General features: G+C 43.7%; 2 protein-coding genes across 2 annotated transcripts in view; one reads left to right on the top strand and one right to left on the bottom strand.

Moving 5' to 3' along the window:
• The window catches only part of LOC126173622 (axoneme-associated protein mst101(2)-like), a 150,434-nt gene extending 130,648 nt beyond the window's left edge, over nt 1–19,786 (top strand). Inside the window, exon 3 of the mRNA XM_049920975.1 lies at nt 19,610–19,786. Within this exon, the coding sequence (XP_049776932.1) occupies nt 19,610–19,786 (177 nt within the window). The remainder of the gene's footprint in view (nt 1–19,609) is intronic.
• LOC126172915 (CDC42 small effector protein homolog) overlaps nt 1–22,087 on the bottom strand; it is a 181,399-nt gene that overhangs the window by 158,806 nt on the left and 506 nt on the right. The window lies entirely within an intron of this gene.

Raw genomic sequence — 22,087 nt, forward strand, 5'->3', positions numbered from 1 at the left:
GTATAGCAATTTTAATGGCCAGTAGTGTAGTTCTAAGTTCTAGGGGACTGATGACCTCAGATGGTGAGTCCCATAGTGGTTAGAGCCATTTGAACCAACCCTGTCGTTACAGACGGGACGACCGCTAAGACATCGTATCTTTTATCTCGTCCACCATTCCACCAGGCGTTACATGCTAGTTCGGTGCGGTCAGTGGAACGTGTTAATAACCGGCCACAGTGTGTATGGACAGTGGTGTAACGAAAGATCTCAAAATTTTTAAGAGTTTGTGCATTTGTAATGGAAGAGGGCTTTAGAGTACCAGATACACAGTTTCGAAGAAACAAGGGGCCAATGCTCACATTTGCAAAATTTCATTCTGATAATACTACTAACGAGCTACAGTTGACTGTGATTTAGCTCGTGCTAAGAACAGCACGGTCTCCAGTCTCTCGTACCTCACGGTGGAACGCTTTGAGGCGACTAGCTGGAAGACGGCACTGCGGCAGCGCACGCCAAATGGCGGCAGTGTTTGCCGGGAGACTTGGCCAGCCCGGGCCCTCCGCGGCCGTGGGCGGGGCAGCGGCTGGCAGCGCGCCACGGTACACACCCGCCACCGCGTGTGCGAAAACTTTAATCGCAATGCTGACGTCAGCCCGCGCGCCCTCCACATAAACTCTATTCCAGGACGCAACGAGCTATCGACAGCTGCAGCACGACTCTACCGGTCACGCAGGCCGGTCCCACGTTTGTTGCTACCATCTTGCAGTTCCAGTGCTGCGGTGGCGCTGTGTACACCATTAACTGCCCCCCCCCCCCCCCATACCCACACACATCGCACCATCTTACAGCAAGCGACGGACAACTAACAGCCAAAAGTTAAAGATAATTGCGAAAAGAGGGGAAAAAATCTGAAAGCACGCACGCTGATGAATCCGTACTCCTTGACTTCCAGGAGAATCTCAATTCAACACTGTCGATAAGTGATCAAAATTTGAGCTTATTACCAGAGCTGCGGCTGAATTCACGACTTCCAAAGAGATACAACAATTCGTCGTTCTTACCGGGACAAAAACATATGTAATTTTTTAGAGTACTCCAAATGAGTGATAGAACCTTTATCCTTTACAAGTTTCAATGCATACAGGGTGTCCCATGATGAATGGCCAATATTCAGAGAAATGACAGGAACGATCATTAAAAGAACAGAAGTCTAGCAAATATGGACGGTAAATCGCATATACCTCAGAGCTGTAAGCACTTTTTCATCTTCGCTACTGTGAACCATCTCTTATACTAGACTCAGTTTTACAAATTGCAGTTCTCGGCGACACACACACACACACACACACACACACACACACACACACCACAGAGAGAGAGAGAGAGAGAGAGAGAGAGAGAGAGTTACCGGAACAGAAGTGCCTGGCCTTAAGTACACGAAGAGATCGAACATTTATTTCTATTTATTTAAATGAAAACAAATGCAGCAAAGCGAGCTTATATACTGGACCAGTATCTAATAAAAGTTAAACATTTATTCCATTTTAACTTCTATTCCTACATGCATGGTTTTACATTTAAAGAAACGCATATTTCTGATTCCTGTTGTGTGATTTAGTACAACGGCTTATATCATGGATACCTCGTCACATTTTGTCTATTGATTTGCATGTATTTTGACTTTTTACTTTATGTATCTTCCAAGTTCTTCAGGTAGATGTTTTATGGAACACTTGCTGCTTTTCCCAGTTTACTTCCTGGAGGTGATCAAAATGGTTCAATTGGCTCTGAGCACTACGGGACTAAACATCTGAGGTCATCAGTCCCCTAGAACTTAGAACTACTTAAACATAACTAACCTAAGAACATCACACACATCCATGCCCGAGGCAGGATTCGAACCTGCGACCGCAGCGGGCGCGCGGTTCCAGACTGAAGCGCCTAGAAGCGCTCGGCCACAAAGGTGTTCAATGGATGGCTAAAACCAGTCATAATTATAAACATCGTCTGTGATTGAGCCTAAAAGGAATGTATCATATGTCATCACATTCACTTTTTTTTGGCGCGAACATTTCTGTTAACGGGATCCAGTCCTATGACTATACCTGGTTTTCAAATCTGGAAACTACGCTCGAATTAAGAAAAGTAAATGAAATCAGGGTACGAAAGAGGATGTTCACAAATCACCTGCAATATTCTTGAGACGCGCGGCTTTGTAGAGCCCATACTAAAGAGCACTAACAGCGTATACTGAACGTAAATAAAGTGAGAGCTGCGCGAATGGTCACGGGTTTGACTTCCAGGGAGCGTCGCGGAAATGCTGAAAATACCTGAATTGGCACCCGCTTAAAGACAGAAGCAAATTTTCCCACGAAAGCATACTTACAAGTTTCGAGAAACAGTATTCAGTAAAGAATCTAGTGATTCTTCATGGTTCCCGGTCTAGTGATTCTTCATGGTTCCCGGACGGACCGCGAAGACAAAACGAATATGTAAAAGCATAGAGGTATTGAAGCATTCTTCCCGCGATTTGGAGTGGGACGGTACCCTGACATGGCTGCATTTTAAGTAACCTCTGCCACGCACTTCAGACTACGTCTGTAAATTGATATTTAATTAAGAGTTTGATACATAAAGTAGATTAAAAATGAAATTCCACATGCGACACGACAGTAAAAATGTCTCGTCAAACGGCAACAGATCCTATTGCAAGCCAGGGCGTGGAGTTATTTCTACGGACACCTACAGCTCATGTTAAACATATAGAACTAGAAGATGGCTAGGTAACGCTCGACTGGTGTGCTGTGAGATCAAGAAAGAAACCAATTCACAAGTAATTACCTAGCCAGCCTGTAGTGAAGCATACAAATGGGCAGACTAGGAGAAAAAGCGAAAGCTACGGTAATCTCACAGGATATCTGTGAGACAACAAGAAAGAGGCGTCAGACTACTCCGGTGCACAGCGAGATATTGACGTCTCGTAAGTTGTGAAGATCCCGAAATCCTCCGCCTGACGTGAAAGGCGGAGAAAGCTTTTTAAAGCAGGTGGATACTGATGCGAGGAAAAGTCGACACGCGCCTTGAATGTCACAAGATTGTCTGCGTCAATACATGTGAGCACAGTGACATCAGCACAATGGCGAGTACGTGCGCGCGTTGTTCCTTGCAGGCATTGTTGAATGGTCAATTTACTTTCACGTTCAGCTGTTGCCTGCATATGCGGCTGATTATCTAAACTACCGTACAATAAAACGTCGTGTTCTCGGCACAGGCTGGTTCCTCCTCATGTGTTAAACGCGCCTGGGTTCATTCTCTCCTCGCGTTACTATGGACGTAGGAATTGCATAGCGAATTACTCGTCATGGTTTCACTTGGAGTAACACATCCAGACTCGTGATGAAGTAACTGACATGGAAACTGACTATTGCGACCGATCTGAGACAACACCTATCTTCTGTGTTTCCAGCTCAGTACACAACTGTTCAACATAGGGACTGAAGTTGAACTGCCTCAGAACTGAAGCATACTTAACATTATGCAACGGCTGTTCAAGGTACTGTTGAGAATTTTCCAATGCATCATGGCAAGTGTTCTTTAAACTGTCACCCCCCAGGAAGCTGAAATAAGCCTTCTTGTTAATGTTACGATAACGATCGTAATTCCTGCTACCACAGGCAGCTAGCATTGCGAATTTGGGAACTTTCTGCAGCCCTTCACCTGACTATTTCGTTTTCTAAATTAATTCGGGCGGATTTTTAATAATCTCTTTGTGGAACTACCGAAGCCAGTAACTCGTAGAATATTTTCTTCTAGCAAGAAAGTTCTCTCTCTAGCATACTCACAATTAACAAAAGTCTGCCGAAATGCATCTTTCCTGATTGTCATTCGAATACTAATCATTGTTAGATATGAAACTTAGCGACTGAATTATAGGCGACTCCCTGACGTTAACAGATTTGTACCAGGAAGAAAATAGTATCCTTTCAGGCATGATTTTGCGCATGTACAAGCATTACTCGATTTCAGCTACTGCTATCTATTTTCTATGCAGTTATATCCAAGCTGATGATTCGTCGTAAATAAAATCGCACATAATACCACATTGACACTGCAGATGAACAGTAACTCTTGCCGCGGATTAAAACAGTGATGTAGTGACCAAGTCACAGCTTGCGAAACTAGTGCCTTGCCAGGATTACGACAGAGTCAAAACGCTCTGTAAACTGAAGCAGCAAATCAACACCGTGATCTGACGATGGTCATTTCTGACCGAAGCTGGTAGTCTCAGGATCAAAAGTTTTGCCAACACTTATGGTAATAAGACCTTTACTCTGTACTTCCTAGATCACGGTTCTAATCCGCGACCTTGTCGCCGCCAGTGAAATCGTGAAACTATAGCACAACTTTCAAGATTCCTTCCAGAATTATTTCGTGTATTTTATTTAATTCACAAGTTCGAGATTTACAAGTTGAATGAAGCTTAAGAAAACAGAGTGAAATTATTTCACTATTGTTTAAATCAATTTTTACGCCATTCCATCTTCTATAGAGGAGTAATTCAGTTTTATTATATTTTAACTTGTTTGTGATTAATTGTAGCAGTCGTATTGAAATATACAGTGACCTGATTTTTAAGAACTGGTGGAATCCAAAAGTCTTTAATCGCAGTTTTTTTATGATCGTTTTCGACTCGTTGGACCATATGTTGTTGTTCTTAAAATAGAAATTTAAGAAATTAGCAGCCCAGATAGGCGCCGTCAAATGATATGAAAACTTGATAATACAGTGACCAATCACAGAATTTTTTTTTGTCTCGACTGTGACTATTTTCGTTGCAAGTTTCTCGTATTTTTTGTTTACTAGTTTAAGGAGACAGATGCACCGTACGGTTTAACCAACCGAAACTTTTCAAAAACTTTGCAATGCATTTCCAAGTTCGAGTTTTTGTTTAAATAATGAATAAGACCAAGAAAAAGTCATTAATTTTATTATCTTTTTATTTACCCTAACATCTTTGTTGCCATCATCTTTTTAGAAGAAAATGAAAATAAAATGTTTTTATTTTCATTTTAAATTCGAAATGAGATTACCTCGTTGTTCTTGCATTACGAAAATGGCAATGAAGTCATACAGAGAAGGGAAATAAACCAGCAAACGAAGAAAGGAGGCCCTAAAAAAATACAACGATCAAAAGAAACCCGAAATTCCAGGATTCAATCATCATTCTGTCCTCGGTCTTTTTCGTTTACAAATTCTTTCATTAACTATGGCAATCATTTTGTAGGTGGAAAATACCAAATTCCTCTTTTGCTTGGATTTCACGTTAGTCATGATGGGCTGGATACGTCAGTTCAAAGACTGGACGAACGCAAGGAAATTAAAGTAGCACTTCGAATAGGACCATATCTTGTAAGTATATGAAGATGGTATCTGTTCTTTCGCACATGTCTGAAAGAACAGATACCGTCTCCATATAGTTAAGGCTAAACGACCATTGACCACCTCCTGTGCTGGATGCATACGCCTTGCCCGAACTCTTACGGGACTTAGATTGTCTGCCGCGAGTAATGAGTGTAATGGGCAGAGGCACTACGAATGTAGTGTGTGGACATTAGTTAGGAGTGTGGGTCTCACAGGGAGCGTGCAAGGGATAAATCCTTGCAGTCGCACTATCCTCTCTGCCCTCGGCGGCTCAGATGGATAGCGTCTGCCATGTAAGCAGGAGATCCCGGGTTCGAGTCCCGGCCGGGCCCACATTTTCAACTGTCGCCATGGATGTATATCAAAGTCTGTCGACAGCTTATGGTCTTGATTTAATTATTTCGTATCTTGTGAGGGTGGGTTGGTCAGGGAAGGGGCTGAGGAGACGAAGTTATCAGCCCCTCAGCCCAGGGGTAGTCCATCTGGAGTTAGTGACTTCCGGCGTGAACGCGTTATTGTTATGAAACTTGCGAATTGTAAAGACTGAGTCAGTATACAGGTCGGAGCAGATGAGTAATCTCTTAGCGCTCATGCATGGCGAAAGACACCCCATCCGAGTACGACCACCCCCAACCCTACGAAGGACGAAGACTGTTCAGAGTAAAGAACGCCTTCTAGTTGAAAGATTCAGAACAGTGAACGTGAGAAGCCCTGTTACGCAATACGGTGTACAAACCGACCCTCACGTTGGTGACAGATTTGCCCTTGGCACGGAAGGCATGTGAGAACGATGTCTGACGATTTAAGCCGTATTTGTTAAAACAGTATTTCACGCACGCTGTCAATTATTAATCACTTTCAACAATCATTGTCAGCTATTCTTAAATGAAGAGCAGCTCTACGCTGGATAGTGACATTCTTCCTATCCTCCTAACGCAGTTACTGTGGTCTGTGAGATGACAACCGTGCAACGGCGTGCTTCGCGGTTCCTTGCCGTTTGGTCTTGCTGCACAAACATCCAACACTAGTATTAGAAAAAGAAGAGAGCCGCGCAGTTGTGAAAGTGCCCTTAGGGAGAGTATTGCAACGTCTTGAAGCGGTGAAAATCCGCTTTACTCGCTAAATTCGCGGCACAACAGTGACCTTTCCCGAGCAGTACGGCTTCAGATCGGCACAGCATCATTGGCTGCAGCAGCGGTTCTCTTATTGAGGTCGCCGGGACTCTTCCCTTCTGCTTGCGCTCGATCTGGTCAATCAATCGCGTTAGGGCTAGTGGAGCGCACAACGTATTCCACTACGCGCCGGCTGTGCGCCCCAGTTGAGGATTTTGTTGTTGGTCTCACGATATAACGTCTTCCAGGGAAATTACACCATAATTATTTTTTCCCTGCTAAATATTTCTGCTGAAGTATCCGTACTTTAGCCCTTGACATGGTCTGATTGTATCCACGTTGATCGTTTCGGAATATCGTGGGTGATTTTCTGAGCAAAAGGCTCTTCCGAATGATGTGGGTTCGCCATCGTAATTTGCCACTATCCCGATGACTAGCAAACAGCATATTACATTTTGTGACGGAGAAATTGTGAAAAGCAACTGCATCGTATGAAGTCGCTAAACGAAAGTTGCGGAACAGGCAGATCGTGGTATGACATCCTGCATGAGCATGCTTCCATTAGTCGTATACTACATTCTACAGGTCACTAAGGTCCGTAGGATTAAGAGTACTTTTCATCACACCATACAGTGATTCGCCTCAATCCGTTTACTTCAGATTGCACAACTCACGTGTACTGACTCTGGAGTATATTCCCAGGATACAATGATTATACGTTGCTTCGGACTGCCCATCCGTGTAGATGGAAATAAGCTATGGGAGGTTTAAAAGCGAACTTCTGTTCAAAAACTATGTTTTGACGTTGAGGCAGGAAAAAACAGTGTTCCAATGTCTCATTGTAAATAATTACAAGTGCGTCAGAGCTAAAATGTCAACATTAATACAAAAGGTACCACTTAGTGCAGACGTATGAGGACCTAGAATGAAATTTTTACTATATCAGCGCACACTCCACTGTAGAGTGAAAATTTCATTCTAGAAACATCCCCCAGACAGTGGTTAAGCCATGTCTCCGCAATATCCTTTCTTTCAGGAGTGCTAGTTCTGCAAGGTTCGCAGGAAAGCTTCTGTAAAGTTTGGCAGGTAGCAGACGAGATACTGGCAGAAGTAAAGCTGTGAGGACGGGGCGTGAGTCGTGCTTAGGTAGCCCAGTTGGTAGAGCGCTTGCCCGTGAAAGGCAAAGGTGCCGAGTTCTAGTCTCGGTCCGGCACACAATTTTAATCTGCCAGGAAGTTTCAGTATTTGGATCCATTACAAGAGAGGCCCACCGTTGTACCCCCCAACTTTATTATACGAACGGATTCGGCACAGCACTTTGCGGTCCAAAACCCCAAAATTACCTGGTATATAAAGGCGTGGAAACAGATATAACAGATGTTTTTTTCCCCGTAACTAACTCTAGCGATTGATCGGTGAGAGGATACGGAAAGGTCTAATGAACTTATGCCCGGAAATGCGTGGTTCCCATGCTAGAGACCATTTACTCAACCATATATTGTTACAAGACTGCGGTCTAATACGCGCTGCATTATGCAGCCACAGTTACAATATGCGTTGAAAATGGATTCCATGTGTCTCAACGCATGCGTGTATGCGTTCTGTCACACACTGGCTTCGGCCAGGCTGCATCCGAACAGTGTCAAAGGCAGCATGAATACGTTGCTCCAATGTCTCCACATCTGGAATGCTTTCTGCGCACACGATACTTTTGAGATGGCAACATAACCCGAAATCGTACGGGTTGAGATCCGGTGAACGAGCAGGCCATGCAACAGGATCCCCTCGCCCGATCCATCGACCAGCGAAGACAAGACAGAGATGCGTCCGGGGATTGACGACGAAGTGGGTTGGAGCACCATCAGGGTGGCATCCATACAGCCCGTCGAATCCAATGGCACTTCTTCAAACACTGGGAGGCAAAGTTACACGCAAGAAACGCCGATAGTTCCGGCCTGTTATGCGACGTGAAACTAAGGCTGGTCCCAAAATACAGTCGCCCATTAATCCCGCCCACACATTCCGGCTGCACCGATGCTGGTGATCAGCTGTCACTATCACGGGGGTTTTGCATACTTTCCCCACAGATGACTTATGAAAGTTGAAGATACCACACCATTGCCGTCAACACCCACTGCCTGAATCTACTTGCTTGTAAGTTATCTTTATTACTCTATTCTTCACAGACAAATATTAACTTTTTCTGCTGTAACTAGCACTGTTTTACCGTTTCCGTATTAGCTACTGCTAAGTTTTTAAGATTCCGTACGAAATGTATGATCTCTTGTAACCTGGGCGGGCGATATAACGAATGCAATGAATAAATAAAAATATGAAAAATGTCTGGTTGGATGTAAGATGGCCCCTAATTTGGAAGGTTACGTAAATCAAATAATCACAACATACGCAACACGATCCTAATGGGGCGGGGGCGGAAGATTCATACATTTCTTACTTGCTGCTTCAGCAACGAGAAGGCGCGTTTGTCAAACGTCTTAACAACAAATCCTAAGCAATTTGTAACAGTATTCAGGAGTCAAGCTGTTTAACATGCTCCTTGCGGGAAACAACATTTGAGTATGAAGCCGGCCACACACGTAACTGCAAGCTTGGAAAGTATGCACGTGTGAGTAACACAAACCCCTTTCGGTTCCATACAGTCCAAGCACGCTTGCGCAAGCATTAGTCTGTGCTTGGAATACTTGGAGGTCTGATGACGATTTGCTCATTTTGGCCAGTTTTGCTGTTGTAAAGTGGAAAAGTGATATGTCTTATAAAAACTGGTCATTGAAACCAAAAATTTACTCCCCCGTTAAGTAACTCAATGAATAACATCCAGATGATCGCTGTAATATCCTTTAGGTTCAATAGAGAAATGTATTTGAACCTCCCACTTTAAGTAACACGCCATTGACCAGAAAGCAAGTTACAGTCTTGAAAGAGGCTATTACATCACATGAAAAACTGACAACAATACTGCTATTCTTCACTAGCTGCAGGGGCTATGAAACCTCTAGTACACGTACACTCTCATCTGAAATACAGAAGTGTTCGGTTATCTAGATGCTCATATTTCCCTCCCCAGATTAATAAATGTCGTTTCTTTCCTCCTGTAGTTGATTATGGGAGACTTTTTAATAACGACATTCCTATATATTGCATGGTCAACTCCTTTGCTAACTTTAGTATAACGTATGCAACATCTCACCTAGCCTCACTGTGGTACATTTTTGATTTAATATACATGAATGAAAGGTAGCTTTCATTTATTCCCTGAAACTCTTCCACCAGTCTGCAAATGATCTTCACATCGCTCCACATACGTGGTGCCGCTACGAAGATCGTCAAATTATCGATGCGCACGTTTAAGCATGCGTACATGCTGGTATGCTAACACAGCTTTACAGAATTGAAAAACCGATCAAACCTCGAGCAGCTTTAACAGCCAGAATGCTTGCGCGAAATTACATCTATATATGCTACGCAAGCAACTGAAGCGCACCGCAGAGGGTACTTGGCATCGCATCATATGCGACTACACAACTGCATCCTTGTCAAGCACATGCGCAGGCATGCTTGATCATGCATTACTCAGTGATTTAATTTTGAACTTACCCTGTTAAATTATATTCTGTACAACGGTTGCACTGTAATGAAGGATAAATCAAAGAACACAATATTAGACGGAGAAAAGAAGAAAGACACCAATGCTGTGAGACAGGTTCCGTAACGTATCTACCGCGAATTGTTAATATTGGAATAATATTTTTCTCTCTTTAACCACTCTTTACTCCACATAATATAACGTTTCCTTTTGTTTCTTTCTTAACACAAGCAAAAGGACTGCCAAAGACAACGCATCGGCGCCTGACACCCGAACCTCCAGACACATCGGTACCAAACGTTGCATGAAGATAGAATATCAAACAAAGCACCGATTTAGTTCTGCTGTGTGCTGTCGTCCAGTGGAACTCGCGTAAACGGTAATTAAAAGTAAACCCAGATCTACGGAGAACGTAAAAGGCATATCTGTGAGCGATTGTTTTGAACATCTTGTGTGCTGAATTTGTATAACGTGAGATCGTTGTACCATTATATGGGAGAATCTTTGCTGACATGTAAAAAGATTTTTCGGAGTTTGTAGCAATGTTCTTTTGACAGTCTGCTTTCGCTTCGTTAGTTGAAAGCAGCAACCTGTAGAGTATATTTGTGTAGATGGGTGTGGTGTACTGTTTTACATATGCGGCAGAATATCACACACACCTGTACAAATGTTCTCTATAGGTATCTACTTTCAACTGACAAAGCGAAAGCACATCAAAGAAACACTGCTACGAACTCCGAAAAGTACTTCTACATGTCAGGAAAAAGTTTTCCCATATAAAAATTTCACGCGTAATCACTTAAGAAATAGTCTTCCACGGGGTTTGTATGCGGGACCTTTGGAACAACGACCTCAAACTATCAACTCACCCACTAGAGATCTACAAAACAATCACCCACAGATATGGTTTTCCTGCGCTCCGATGTTCTGGTGTTACTTCTAATTATAGTTTATGCATATTCTACTGGACGACAGTACACAGCACGGACTAAATCGGTGTTTTTGTTAATACTATCGATATACAACGTTTAGTACCGATCTGAGGGTCTGTCATCTGGAAGTGAGCTGCACTGTTTCTGTAAACAAACTGATGCATGTACCAGAATGCTTGGGCTGTGTGATGGCGTGAGGAGTTTGTGCAAGCTATCTTGCACAAGCGTTCGCCTAATATTGGAACTAAGTAAGTAAGTTGCGTCCATCTTTAAGTCTTTGCCACCTCAGCAATCCCGCGAATCAAACCTGTGTCGATTCGTCCCGCTGTTCCCTATGTATGTTCAACATCCTAGTATTCTTGTTAGGTATGGGCAATATTCTAATACGGGACGCATAAATTATTTGTAAGCAGCCTCCTTAGAGTGAGTGCATTTTTCCATATCCTAAATGAACAGAAATCTGCCACCTACATTACCTACTATTGTGCCTATGTCAATTTCATATCCAAAAGAACTGTTACACCCAGGAATTTATGAGCTGACTGATTCCAGTCATTAAATCCCCGATATTGTAGGCGTATGATACTAGGCGTTTTGTGAAATGCACAATATTAGATTCGTGTACATTTAAAGTAAGCGCCACCCTCTGTGTCAGTTCGGTACCTTATCAAAATCTGACTGAACATCTGTGCGGCTTTTCTCAGTCAGTTACTATTAATATCGTGTCCTAGGTCGTTAACATACAAGAACAAGGGCCCCCAACTTATTTTCCTGGGGCAGGGTTGCTAGATGTTTTGCACCCGAGGCCAGAACTGGAAAATGACGCCTTGTCTTACTACCATAGGTCTCCCTGTTACCACCACCACCACCACCACCACCACCACCACCACCGTCAATTTCCTATTACACTTTTAATCATTAAAATAAGGTGACCGCAGGTCCTCACTTTTTCGGGATAGTCCTCAATCTTCATGCTTTGTCCCAACTTCCTTTAAAACTGATTGAGGACAAGAAATGTCCTCAGTTTATTACTCTTTGTCTTCAATTTTTGAAGTTTTCCAAAATAATTGAAACAGGGAGAATGTGCTGAATATTTTAAACTATAACTGAATATATCATTGCAGCTAAATTTGGCAACATAATTTTATTTCATTGCAGGAAAATGAACTAATAGAGGTATGAAACTATTTTATGATGCGAATGAATTTTTCCTTGAAATCAGAAATTACTCTGTAATACGTCATCTGGATAATCGTGGAATTATTTAGTTTCTATTTTAACTGAAATAGTTTTAGAATGGCAATTCTCATCGTTTTCAGCAACCACTTTCGCCAAAGTTAGTAAAGACTTACTACGTAACTGTTCCGTATGATTTTGAAAACAATTATGTGGGGTAATTTTTCCTCTTGCATTTTTTTTCTCCTGATTTGCTCAATTTTTTGGCTGTTTTATTTGAAATTTTTCCGCCCTTTGCCACCCCTAAAATTTTGCCGCTCTAGGTGGCCGCCTAATCTTGTATAATGGTAGAAACGGCCCTGCCCTGGTGTACATTTGAGTCGGTGACTTTTCATCCAGGGTATGTTGCCTCCTCTACCAACAAATCCTCAATCTTGTCACAAATTTTGTTTGATACACCGTGTAACCTCTTTTTTACTAATGAACGATGTGGGAACATACACAGAGCTTGTAGGAAGTCAAGATATACTGCATGCAGTACGTAACCTTGATCCATGACTTAAGGTGGCAGTTATCCTATTGATGTTGAAGTACGCTTGCATGATGTGCGTTATCACGCTTGTAGTCACCTGAGCGATCAGCTTAACATTTCACTGAAGACCTGGGGTGGAGTGGGGAGGGGGGGGGGCGCACTGGACGCCGGGGGGGGGGGGGGGCGCACTGGACGCCGGGTGCGGGGTCTGGCCGCGGCAGCGACGCCGAAGCATGTGGCGAGCAGCGGACAGCAAGCAGGGAGCAGCTAGGCGTGGCGTAGCTCGCCAGGTCTGCCTGCCGTCCCCCACCGCTACGGTGTTTGATGATTCACGCCACGGCAGGCAGGCAAGCAAGCAGGCGGGTGAGCGGCCTGGCGAAAGTGGTTGTGCTCCGCCGTCTCCCATACGACTGCTGCAAGCGAGAAACTGCTCTGCTCTCTCTCAGATCGTTCGTTACCTGTCCACTTATTCGTCAGCACACACGCTTACATCGCTACCTAATTGACGAAGAAAGTAGTCTGTTCCCGTACATGGCGTAGGTCAAAACACTTGGGTTTATTACGTTAAAAAATTTTAGATTCATGTTGTGACTGACGGGTTATCTTTAGTAAAATGTAAATACGCAACGTAGCAAGGATTTCCTTAGTTACAACTAACAACCGCACAGAAATGGAAATAGGAATAGAAGTAGGCAACCAGCCGCGGAATGTACACTACGTAAAATCATGGGAAAAAGTCCAGAATGAGATTTTCACTCTGCAGCGCAGTGTGCGCTGTTATGAGACTCCCCGCAGATTAAAACCGTGCCGGACAGACTAACTCGGGACCTTTCGCGGGCAAGTGCTCTACCGTCTTTTTTTATCTCATTTTTTACTATATTGTTCGTTGACTTTGTTCGGGGCGGACGTCCGATGACACCCGTCCAGGTTCTTTGTTGATCCGTTCACTCAGTTTTTTTTTTTATTATAGAGGGGAGCTAACCCTCTGACCGAGCACGCTGAGCTACCGTGCCGGCAACTTTATTTTGTTCGATATTGCTCGCTGCGTTCGGTCTGAGCGGACGTCACAAGACATCCGTTCAAGTTGATCGTTGATTCTTTGACTCAGTTTTTTTATTACAGAGAGCATGCAGCCCTCTGACGGAACACGTTGAGTTACCGTGCCGGCGATCGTCTGAGCTACCCAAGCACAACTCACGCCACGTCCTCACAGCTTTACTTCTGCCAGTAGAGCACTTGCCTGTCTCGGTCCGGCACACAGTTTTAATCTGCCAGGAAGTTTCATGGAAAAAAGGTATTCATACATCGTGCTTTCAACGTGTTCCATGTTCCAGATCCAGCTCAGCATCTGGTTATTTCCACACCAAAAGCTTGCCATCATTTATGTTTATGTTAAATTTGTTTTCATCTGTGAACCTTGACCCAGAAATTTGTATTTTTGCTTATACGCTCTCGAGCAAATTCAAGTTTAAATTTTTCTTGTTCTCGCTGATGGATGGTTTCCTTCTAGGTACCACTGCTCCATAGCCTATACTATTCAATATATAGGGAGCAAACCGTTGTGTGATTTCCGCAGCAGGGGTGGCCGAGCGGTTCTAGGCGCTATAGTCTGGAACCGCGCGACCGCTGCGGTCGCAGGTTCGAATCCTGCCTCGGGCATGGATGTGTGTGATGTCCTTAGGTTAGTTAGGTTTAAGTAGTTCTAAGTTCTCGGGTACTGATGACCTCAGGAGTTAAGTCCCATAGTTCTCAGTCATTTTTTGTGATTTCCTTCACGAACTGATGATTAACATGTGTAAACAATGCAGAAGCTGTCAATTTATAATCTTTTTGGCCATCCTTATTACCATATTTAGTTTTCTTTGCGTCAGCTTCTCTGGTAAACCACTTTTCTTTTTGTGAATCTCGATATTACGGACTGCACAGTTGCTTGTTTCTTCCAGTATCAGCGATTTCAGAAAATTGTTTTCCTTTTCATATTGGGAGACAACAATTTGCCTTTCCTCTATAGTTGTTTCCTTCTCTTTGGAGCCTGTTTTGCTGTAGAACGGCATTCACCACTTATCAGAACCAACATACACGATGTGCAGCTTGCCACCTAAAGCACGCATTTCGTTAGTCATTTGTATGTTTACATTTCTGGTACAGCGTGAACACTTTTCCCCTCACTGTGTGAAGGAAACTGGTACAGAATTTTCATTTCCTTTTTACAGAAGGTTAATTTAGTTAATCCTTTTATAAATGCAGATTAGGAAGGAAACCCCATACTGTTAGTTTACTAAATAACATCTCTGGTTGCGATCTTTAGTTCTAATGAAGTTATTCTACATGAACAATGGTGTATGAATACTTTTTCCTTGACTATATTCCAAGATCATAACACTTGTAGGCTGCGATGAGGACTTCGCCCATCTCTTCACATTTTGTGCCTCTTTTCTTAATAGCTTTCAGATTTTTTCCAATTTCGTGGTTTTTATACTTTTTTACGGTTTGCAGCAGTAAGCTACCCAAGCCACTGGTACAACTGTTATTCTCCATATAATATGGTACTTTTAAAAACAATGTACCGATATAAGAACTGATTAAATGAGGGAGTTCGAAATGACTACTTTTACAAAGTTGAGGCTTGCTTTGTTGATGTATTGCCTGTTTTCTGCCTCAATTTTCCGCCGATGTTTAACAACTTTCCTGACAATTTTAGTACTTAATCTACGTTAGTCTTGTTAACAGAAGGTACGGTCGGTCACAGTATATAGAAGGCGCACCCTGAAGTTCTCGCAGCAAATTAATAATGAACAGAGTCAACTTCGCTGTAACGCAATGCCATCTCTGATTAAATACTGAAGTACCGTAAATGTTTCTCTGCTTCTGAGGCAACTACACATAGCATGAGTCGTTACAGGCTATTTCTCTTCTATTTTTGTGAAGTGCACCAATTTAATGCGCCGAAGCAATGCAGCGTTACGTTTCTAACGGTAAAATCGTTAGTCTATACCAGTAGTAGTGCCGTTGTTTGTGTTTCGCGGAGAAGTGTTGCCAGCACACACTGAGGTATAGTGGAAATACAAAAATGTGCATCAACATTTGCTCTTAAGTGATCCAACAGGCAAATTGCATTTTTCGCAGCAAAAAGTTGAAGAAACTGTGCCAAATCCTACTAGCAATGCAACGTACTTTAAAGAGTTGTCGAACGTACTTTAAAAAGTCTTGATCCTAGAAATTTGAAAGATATTTGCCATAATGAAAATAATTTTGTGGCTCATGTACAGGCGAAATATATGATCTTTTCACTAACTTTAGCCGAGCTATTTCTCTTAACAAATTTGTTTCAGAAACACTATGGAGCTGAACTACAATCTTTGTTAACAAAAAGAATGTGGAAGCTGTAGTGGTGATAGTGGAGAATCTCATGACCCGAAGTACTGTAAGGACAGTCCAACTTGACATTCCGCGCGAGGGATGCTGAAAGCGGTTGAAATAGGCAGTCCATTCCGCCAGCCCCATCGACCCCTGCGTGGTGTGCTACGTTTGATTGTGCGTATAACAACTTTAGCTTTAAGGAATAGCTAATTTGGTAACGGAGACGTATGTGGGAGGGTAAAGTACTACTACTACTACTACTACTACTACTACTAAAAAATGGTGCGAAAAACATTCTCCCTAATTTAAAGTTCAAATAAACAGATGGATCACAATAAAGACTATTAACATGAATTGTATCTATGGGGTGGTGAGTATTGTTTACATGTGATGGAGAGTTAAAAAAGAGGAAGGCCACAGTGTTCAAACTCAAGAATACATTAATACTTTAAGGCGTCAGTTACAGAAGTCTCCAAAGGTAAGTGCCCGGAAACACGCTAGAGCTCTTCAGTTATCCGATCGGAGTGCGCATCGAAACGCGACTTGCTCTTTCATCCGTACAAGATAGCGTTCAACAACTGTTTGACCGCGGTGATGACAATCGTGAGAGCTCATGTGCGAACATACTTAAAAATGTGCCTGACGGTGCTCTGGTCCTTTGCACTGATTCACAATTTCATTTATGATGCAACAATCCTCAAAATTTCCGATGCTGGAGTGAACAGAACCCTCGTAAACTTCATGATACACCACTAGAGTGACCGTGTTACTGTATCGTGTACGGTTAGAGGAGTTCGGATAACTGGTCCTTACTTCATTAAAGAGGATGTGTGTGCGCTACTGTGAAAAGTAAGCACTCAATGATACACTGACATGACCAATACTTTTTGCACCAAGATTCAACGCGCAGGACGGAGTCGCCTCTCACATCTCGGTTTCTACATCTGCATCACATCACGGTGTGTGGCGGAGAGTACTTCTAGTACCACTAACTGACAAGTATTAACTGACAACACCCCCCACCTCCACACACTCTTCCCTATAGAGCGCGTGGAAAGAATGGTTGTCGGTAAGCCTATATTATATATTGGCTCTTAAGTTCTCGAATTTTCTCGTCCTGGTCATTTCGCGAGATGTATGTTCGACTCTCCCTGAAAGGTGCTCTGTCGAAGTTTCGATGGTAAAACTCTGATGTACAGCGTCTCTAGTGTAACGACTGCCAATGCAGTTGGTTGACCATCTGCGTAACGCTCTCGCGCCGACTTTACGACCCCGTGACAAAATGCACCGCTCTTCGTTCGATCTTCTCTACCTCTTCTATCGGCACTACCTGGTAAGAATCCCACATCGGTTAACAATACACAAGAATCGCTCGAACAAGCACTTTATAAGCCACTTCCTTCGTGGAAGAGATACATTCCCTGTAAATTCTTCCTGTGAATCTCAGTCTGGCCTCTGCTTTTCCCATCATTTGTTTTATGTAGTCATTCCACTTAAAGTCGTTCTGGATAGTTACTCCTTGATATTTTACGGTAGGTACCGTTCCCAGCAGTTTCTCATCAATAGCGTAGTTTTTACAGTAGTGGCTATCTTTTCCTATGTACGCACAATATTTTCGCTCAGGGCCAACTGATAATAGCCTGTACCATTCAACAATCCTCCGTAGGTCATTCTGAAAATCGGTAGTCTTCTGGCGTTGCTACTTTGCTATAGACAACTACATCATCTGCGAACAGTCTATGAGCAATCGACGATTTCCATTAGATCATTTATATACATTGCAAATAATATCGGTCCTATCATACTCGCTTCCGTACGCCGGAAATTACTGTTACGTCTATCGAGTTTGTTCATTTAAGAGCAACGAGCTGTTTGTCTCAAGCGCTGGGACGGATCTTTCCCGACGCCTAATTTCTTCATGTGGCGACATCCCTTGGCCAACACCATCACCGGACCTTACAACCAGCGTTTTTTTCCCCTGTGGGGTCATCTGAGGTGTTCAAACAGCAGCCGAGGACTTAGCCAGCCATAAAGAAATGCAATACACGAGAAGATTTGATTTATTGCTCAAGAAATGCTCGTTAGAGTGGTGCAGAGCTTCCAAAGTCTGCTTTCAACAACCCACTTTTAGCGGCGGTCACCACTTGGGTGACATTAAAAAATGAAAAATTCCCACTGTACAGTTACCCATTAATACAGTTTCTTTACTTTGAACCAGTTTTTATTTGAACTTTGCTGTATTACAGCGGCACTTCGGTCACGACGAAGGAGATCCTTATCGAGCACCATGTGTTGCAAATCCTAAACGATGTCTGTGACGTGGACAGTGTATAGCAGTCGGCCAAAAATGGTTCATATGGCTCTGAGCACTATGGGACTTAACATCTGAGGTCATCAGTCCCCTAGAACTTAGAACTACTGAAACCTTACTAACCTAAGGACATCACACACATCCAAGCCCGAGGGAGGATTCTGACCTGCGACCGTAGCGGTCGCGCGGTTCCAGACTGAAGCGCCTAGAACCGCTCGGTCACAGCGGCCTGTGCAGTCGGCCACGACGGTAAGGAAACAATGACTCAGACTGCCCGTGGAAAGAGTAGCAGTGCGGGGGAATAAACCCCGCCTGTCTCGAAGGACTGCCATCCTACGTCCGCGTTCTGTGCACCCATGGAAGCAGAACTGACAAAGCTCATAATGATAGCTGATTCTTTTTCTTGTGATGAGAGTCGCATCCGAATCCCTTTAGGCATCACGATTAGTCTCTTCACTCATTTCAAAATAAGGAAAAAACAACGCAAAACAAACTGGAATACACAAAGCATTTGGCAGTGACCACAGTGCAACTTTACTGCGGCTGGCAGTGGTAGTTTAGGCCCGATCTCCACCGGTATCTTACGCGACCATAGTTCAAAATACCCCCCACCTAAAACCGCCACGATATAGTGTCCGCATAATAAGAACAGGCACACAGAAACACGTGTTCGCGAACATAGCTGTTCCTGTGTATCAGGAGGCATGACACTGAACTGCACCTGGAAACCTAACTCTAAACACCTACCGAGCGAGGTGGTGCAGCGGTTAGCACGGTTCTATCCGCGTCCGGCCATCCTGATTTAGGTTTTCCGTGATTTCCCTAGATCACTTCAGGCAAATGCCGAGATGGTTCCTTTGAAAGGGCACGGCCGATTTCTTTCCCCATCCTTTCCTAATCCGAGCTTGTGCTCCGTCTCTAACGACCTCGTTGTCGACGGGACGTTAAAACAGCAATCTACTCCACGAAACATCTGAGTGTCGAGAACTGTTTAACTGATCACGTTTCTACATTGCAGTAATTCAGTGGTTGTCAACGAAGAATTACAATAAAGTGCCGTGACTGAGCCATTTTCCTTTACTCTCAGCTCTCTTTTTAGGGTTCAGCTGAACAGACTGTGCGCTGGAACGTGAGGTTTCTGCGCTCACTACTTGCAAACGCGCATTCTCCCCGCCGCAGCAGAGGAAATGGCTGTGCGCCTGCAAGGTGGCTGGATGGCTGCGCTCGAGCCGGCTGTACGATCCCCCTGGAGGCCAGGTGTTGCCTCCGACCCCGGCAGCAGCCTGCCAGACCTGGGAACTGGGTCCCATTGTCAGACCCTACCCGGTTGCGCGCAGCTCCGCCACTATAAAATAACGCGTTGCCAAACGCGAACACTGCCCGCGGGAACCTGCCCGCAGCAACCACAGAGTCTGAAACTTCGCAACAGACGGCTGGAAAAGAAGCTCCATTTTGCAACGTCGTACTAATTGTACCGGTAACCTGTACCCAGCATTTCTCAAGAGCAAAAGAAAAGACAAGTGTTGCAGCAGATGGGCAGTGATCGTTGTCCATTATCCTGCCTTACTGAACAACGAATCGAGAAGTAAATAAGGCGAATCGGCGACTGACGCAGCGATAACTTACAATAGACGTAAAAAGTCTGACGTGCGAGGGCAAACAGTTTAGCTGACAAGTTTACATTATCGTTTGGAACGATTTATTGGAAAGACTGACGCATCTCAGACCCACGCCGATAAAGTGACGCAATCCTATTACGAGCATCTACTTATCTTTAACTTACTTCGACGCAACAGGCCACAATATAGAAAGTTACAACTTAAAGTCAGGCAAATGAGAAATCTTGCTTCGCCTGACAACATATTGCCTCATGTTTAACACTGTTGCTTCCCGCATCCTAGTTTCGACGAAGCAAATGGTAACTGGTTTCGACAAATGGGGAAATGAAATATCTTTGCAAAGAAACGTTCCCAGAATTCGGCAAAAATTATAATACGAAACAGTGGAAAAACCATTACGGAAATCGCTCGATTACAGTAACACGAGGGATCAGCTAAGAACTCAGTACAAACTACAATAGCAAGAAAGAGATGAAATGGAGTGAAACGATCGCAGCCACTGTGTCTATGCTGCCACAATCTAGCGGTCCCGACGGGACCAGGTCACGCCAACTTTATTATATGTAGACTTATGTCAAGGACTGTCATGGCGTCGCGTCACCACCTTTCCATGTAGCAGGGAGTTTGAATCCAACGGAAACCATTTTTATTCCGTCAGGAACTGTCGATCCTTCAAGGGCTTTTTAAAGGATCGAAAGCATGATAACCGCATGGGGAGAGTCCATGGCTATAGGGCGGGTGCTCGAGCGTCACTTGAGTTGGCGCAACTTCTGCTATATGGGAACCTGCGTTATGAAGTAGCAGCGCCTCTTGTCTTGGACCATTCAAAACCGGTGGTTTTCGACAGACATGGTGCCCCCACACACATTCTTGATCTACGACGGACGTGTACTGGTGTTTCTCCTTCAGCAGCCAAGGAAAGAACAACGCTAGTTGATCCTGTTTGGACGCACCATGTAACAACGTCTTCTCGGTCCACATTTACGCTTTTTCCACACTAATCCCTTGCCGGCCAGTCAGTGCTTATATACATGCATCGGGCCGCGCTACGTTGCATATACACTGCAGAAACACCATCAAACTTTCACTTCGTTATGTGGAATGATTCTACTGCTTGAAACTGTAAACGGACAGGGTGTCCGATTTGCTAGTTTCCTCTTTCACCAGCACTGTCACTACAACCGAGAACTGCCAGCACGTTAAGCGTGCGTGGACTTTTCACACACTATGCTGTCAAACACGACCTTTTTTTAAAGATAGTGCTACGCCCTAGCTTTTATAGAAAGAAAGCTATGATAAAAGCACCCCTGTACACCGGCAAATATTATACAAAAGATCTAACAAACTTTTATTACAATGGCTTAAGGCCTTAGGGAAACGAATTTCGAACACATGTACAGGAAACAACTGCTGACGGTAATTCATCGAGTGTCTGTTGCTAAAATCTTTTGTAGCTGTCCAGCTACACGCAGCAACGGGAACACGCAATCTGCCACACCAATCTCGTTACCTTAGTGATTAGTGGAACCAGAGCAACAAAGACACGTCCCCAGCTGGACGAAGACGGAGCTCTGTCTATAATGGGTACTAGGCAATTTTATTTTTCGCCTATAATTCTAAAGTACGAAGCTGAGTCGTGCTCAGAAGATTTTTGGCTTCTTCATCGAGGGCAATCTTCAATTAGAAACGAGATTTTTTTTCGTTGTTGCTTCGCTTCTCCACCCCCGTATCTCGCTATGACGGTCATGAACCATTTACCGGCCCGTGACCAGCGTCACTAAACTGTACCTAATGATAAGTTCAACGGCAAAATTGGTTGAGAGGCCCACGGGAATTGTAGCCGAAAGACGTTAATATAATAGCAATGCTTGCGGTGTCCACACTAAATAGCTTGTATGCTGTGACAATTTCGTGTTACTATTTCAGCCACATCGGAATACCGTGATATTAGAAAAACATTTACATAAATTCGTTACCGTATTAGCTTGAGATCTGAATAAACAATCTAATTTAGTTTATAAGACTACTTAAAACACGC

The sequence above is a fragment of the Schistocerca cancellata genome, chromosome 1 (assembly GCF_023864275.1).
Source record: "Schistocerca cancellata isolate TAMUIC-IGC-003103 chromosome 1, iqSchCanc2.1, whole genome shotgun sequence".
NCBI classification, from domain to species: domain Eukaryota; kingdom Metazoa; phylum Arthropoda; class Insecta; order Orthoptera; family Acrididae; genus Schistocerca; species Schistocerca cancellata.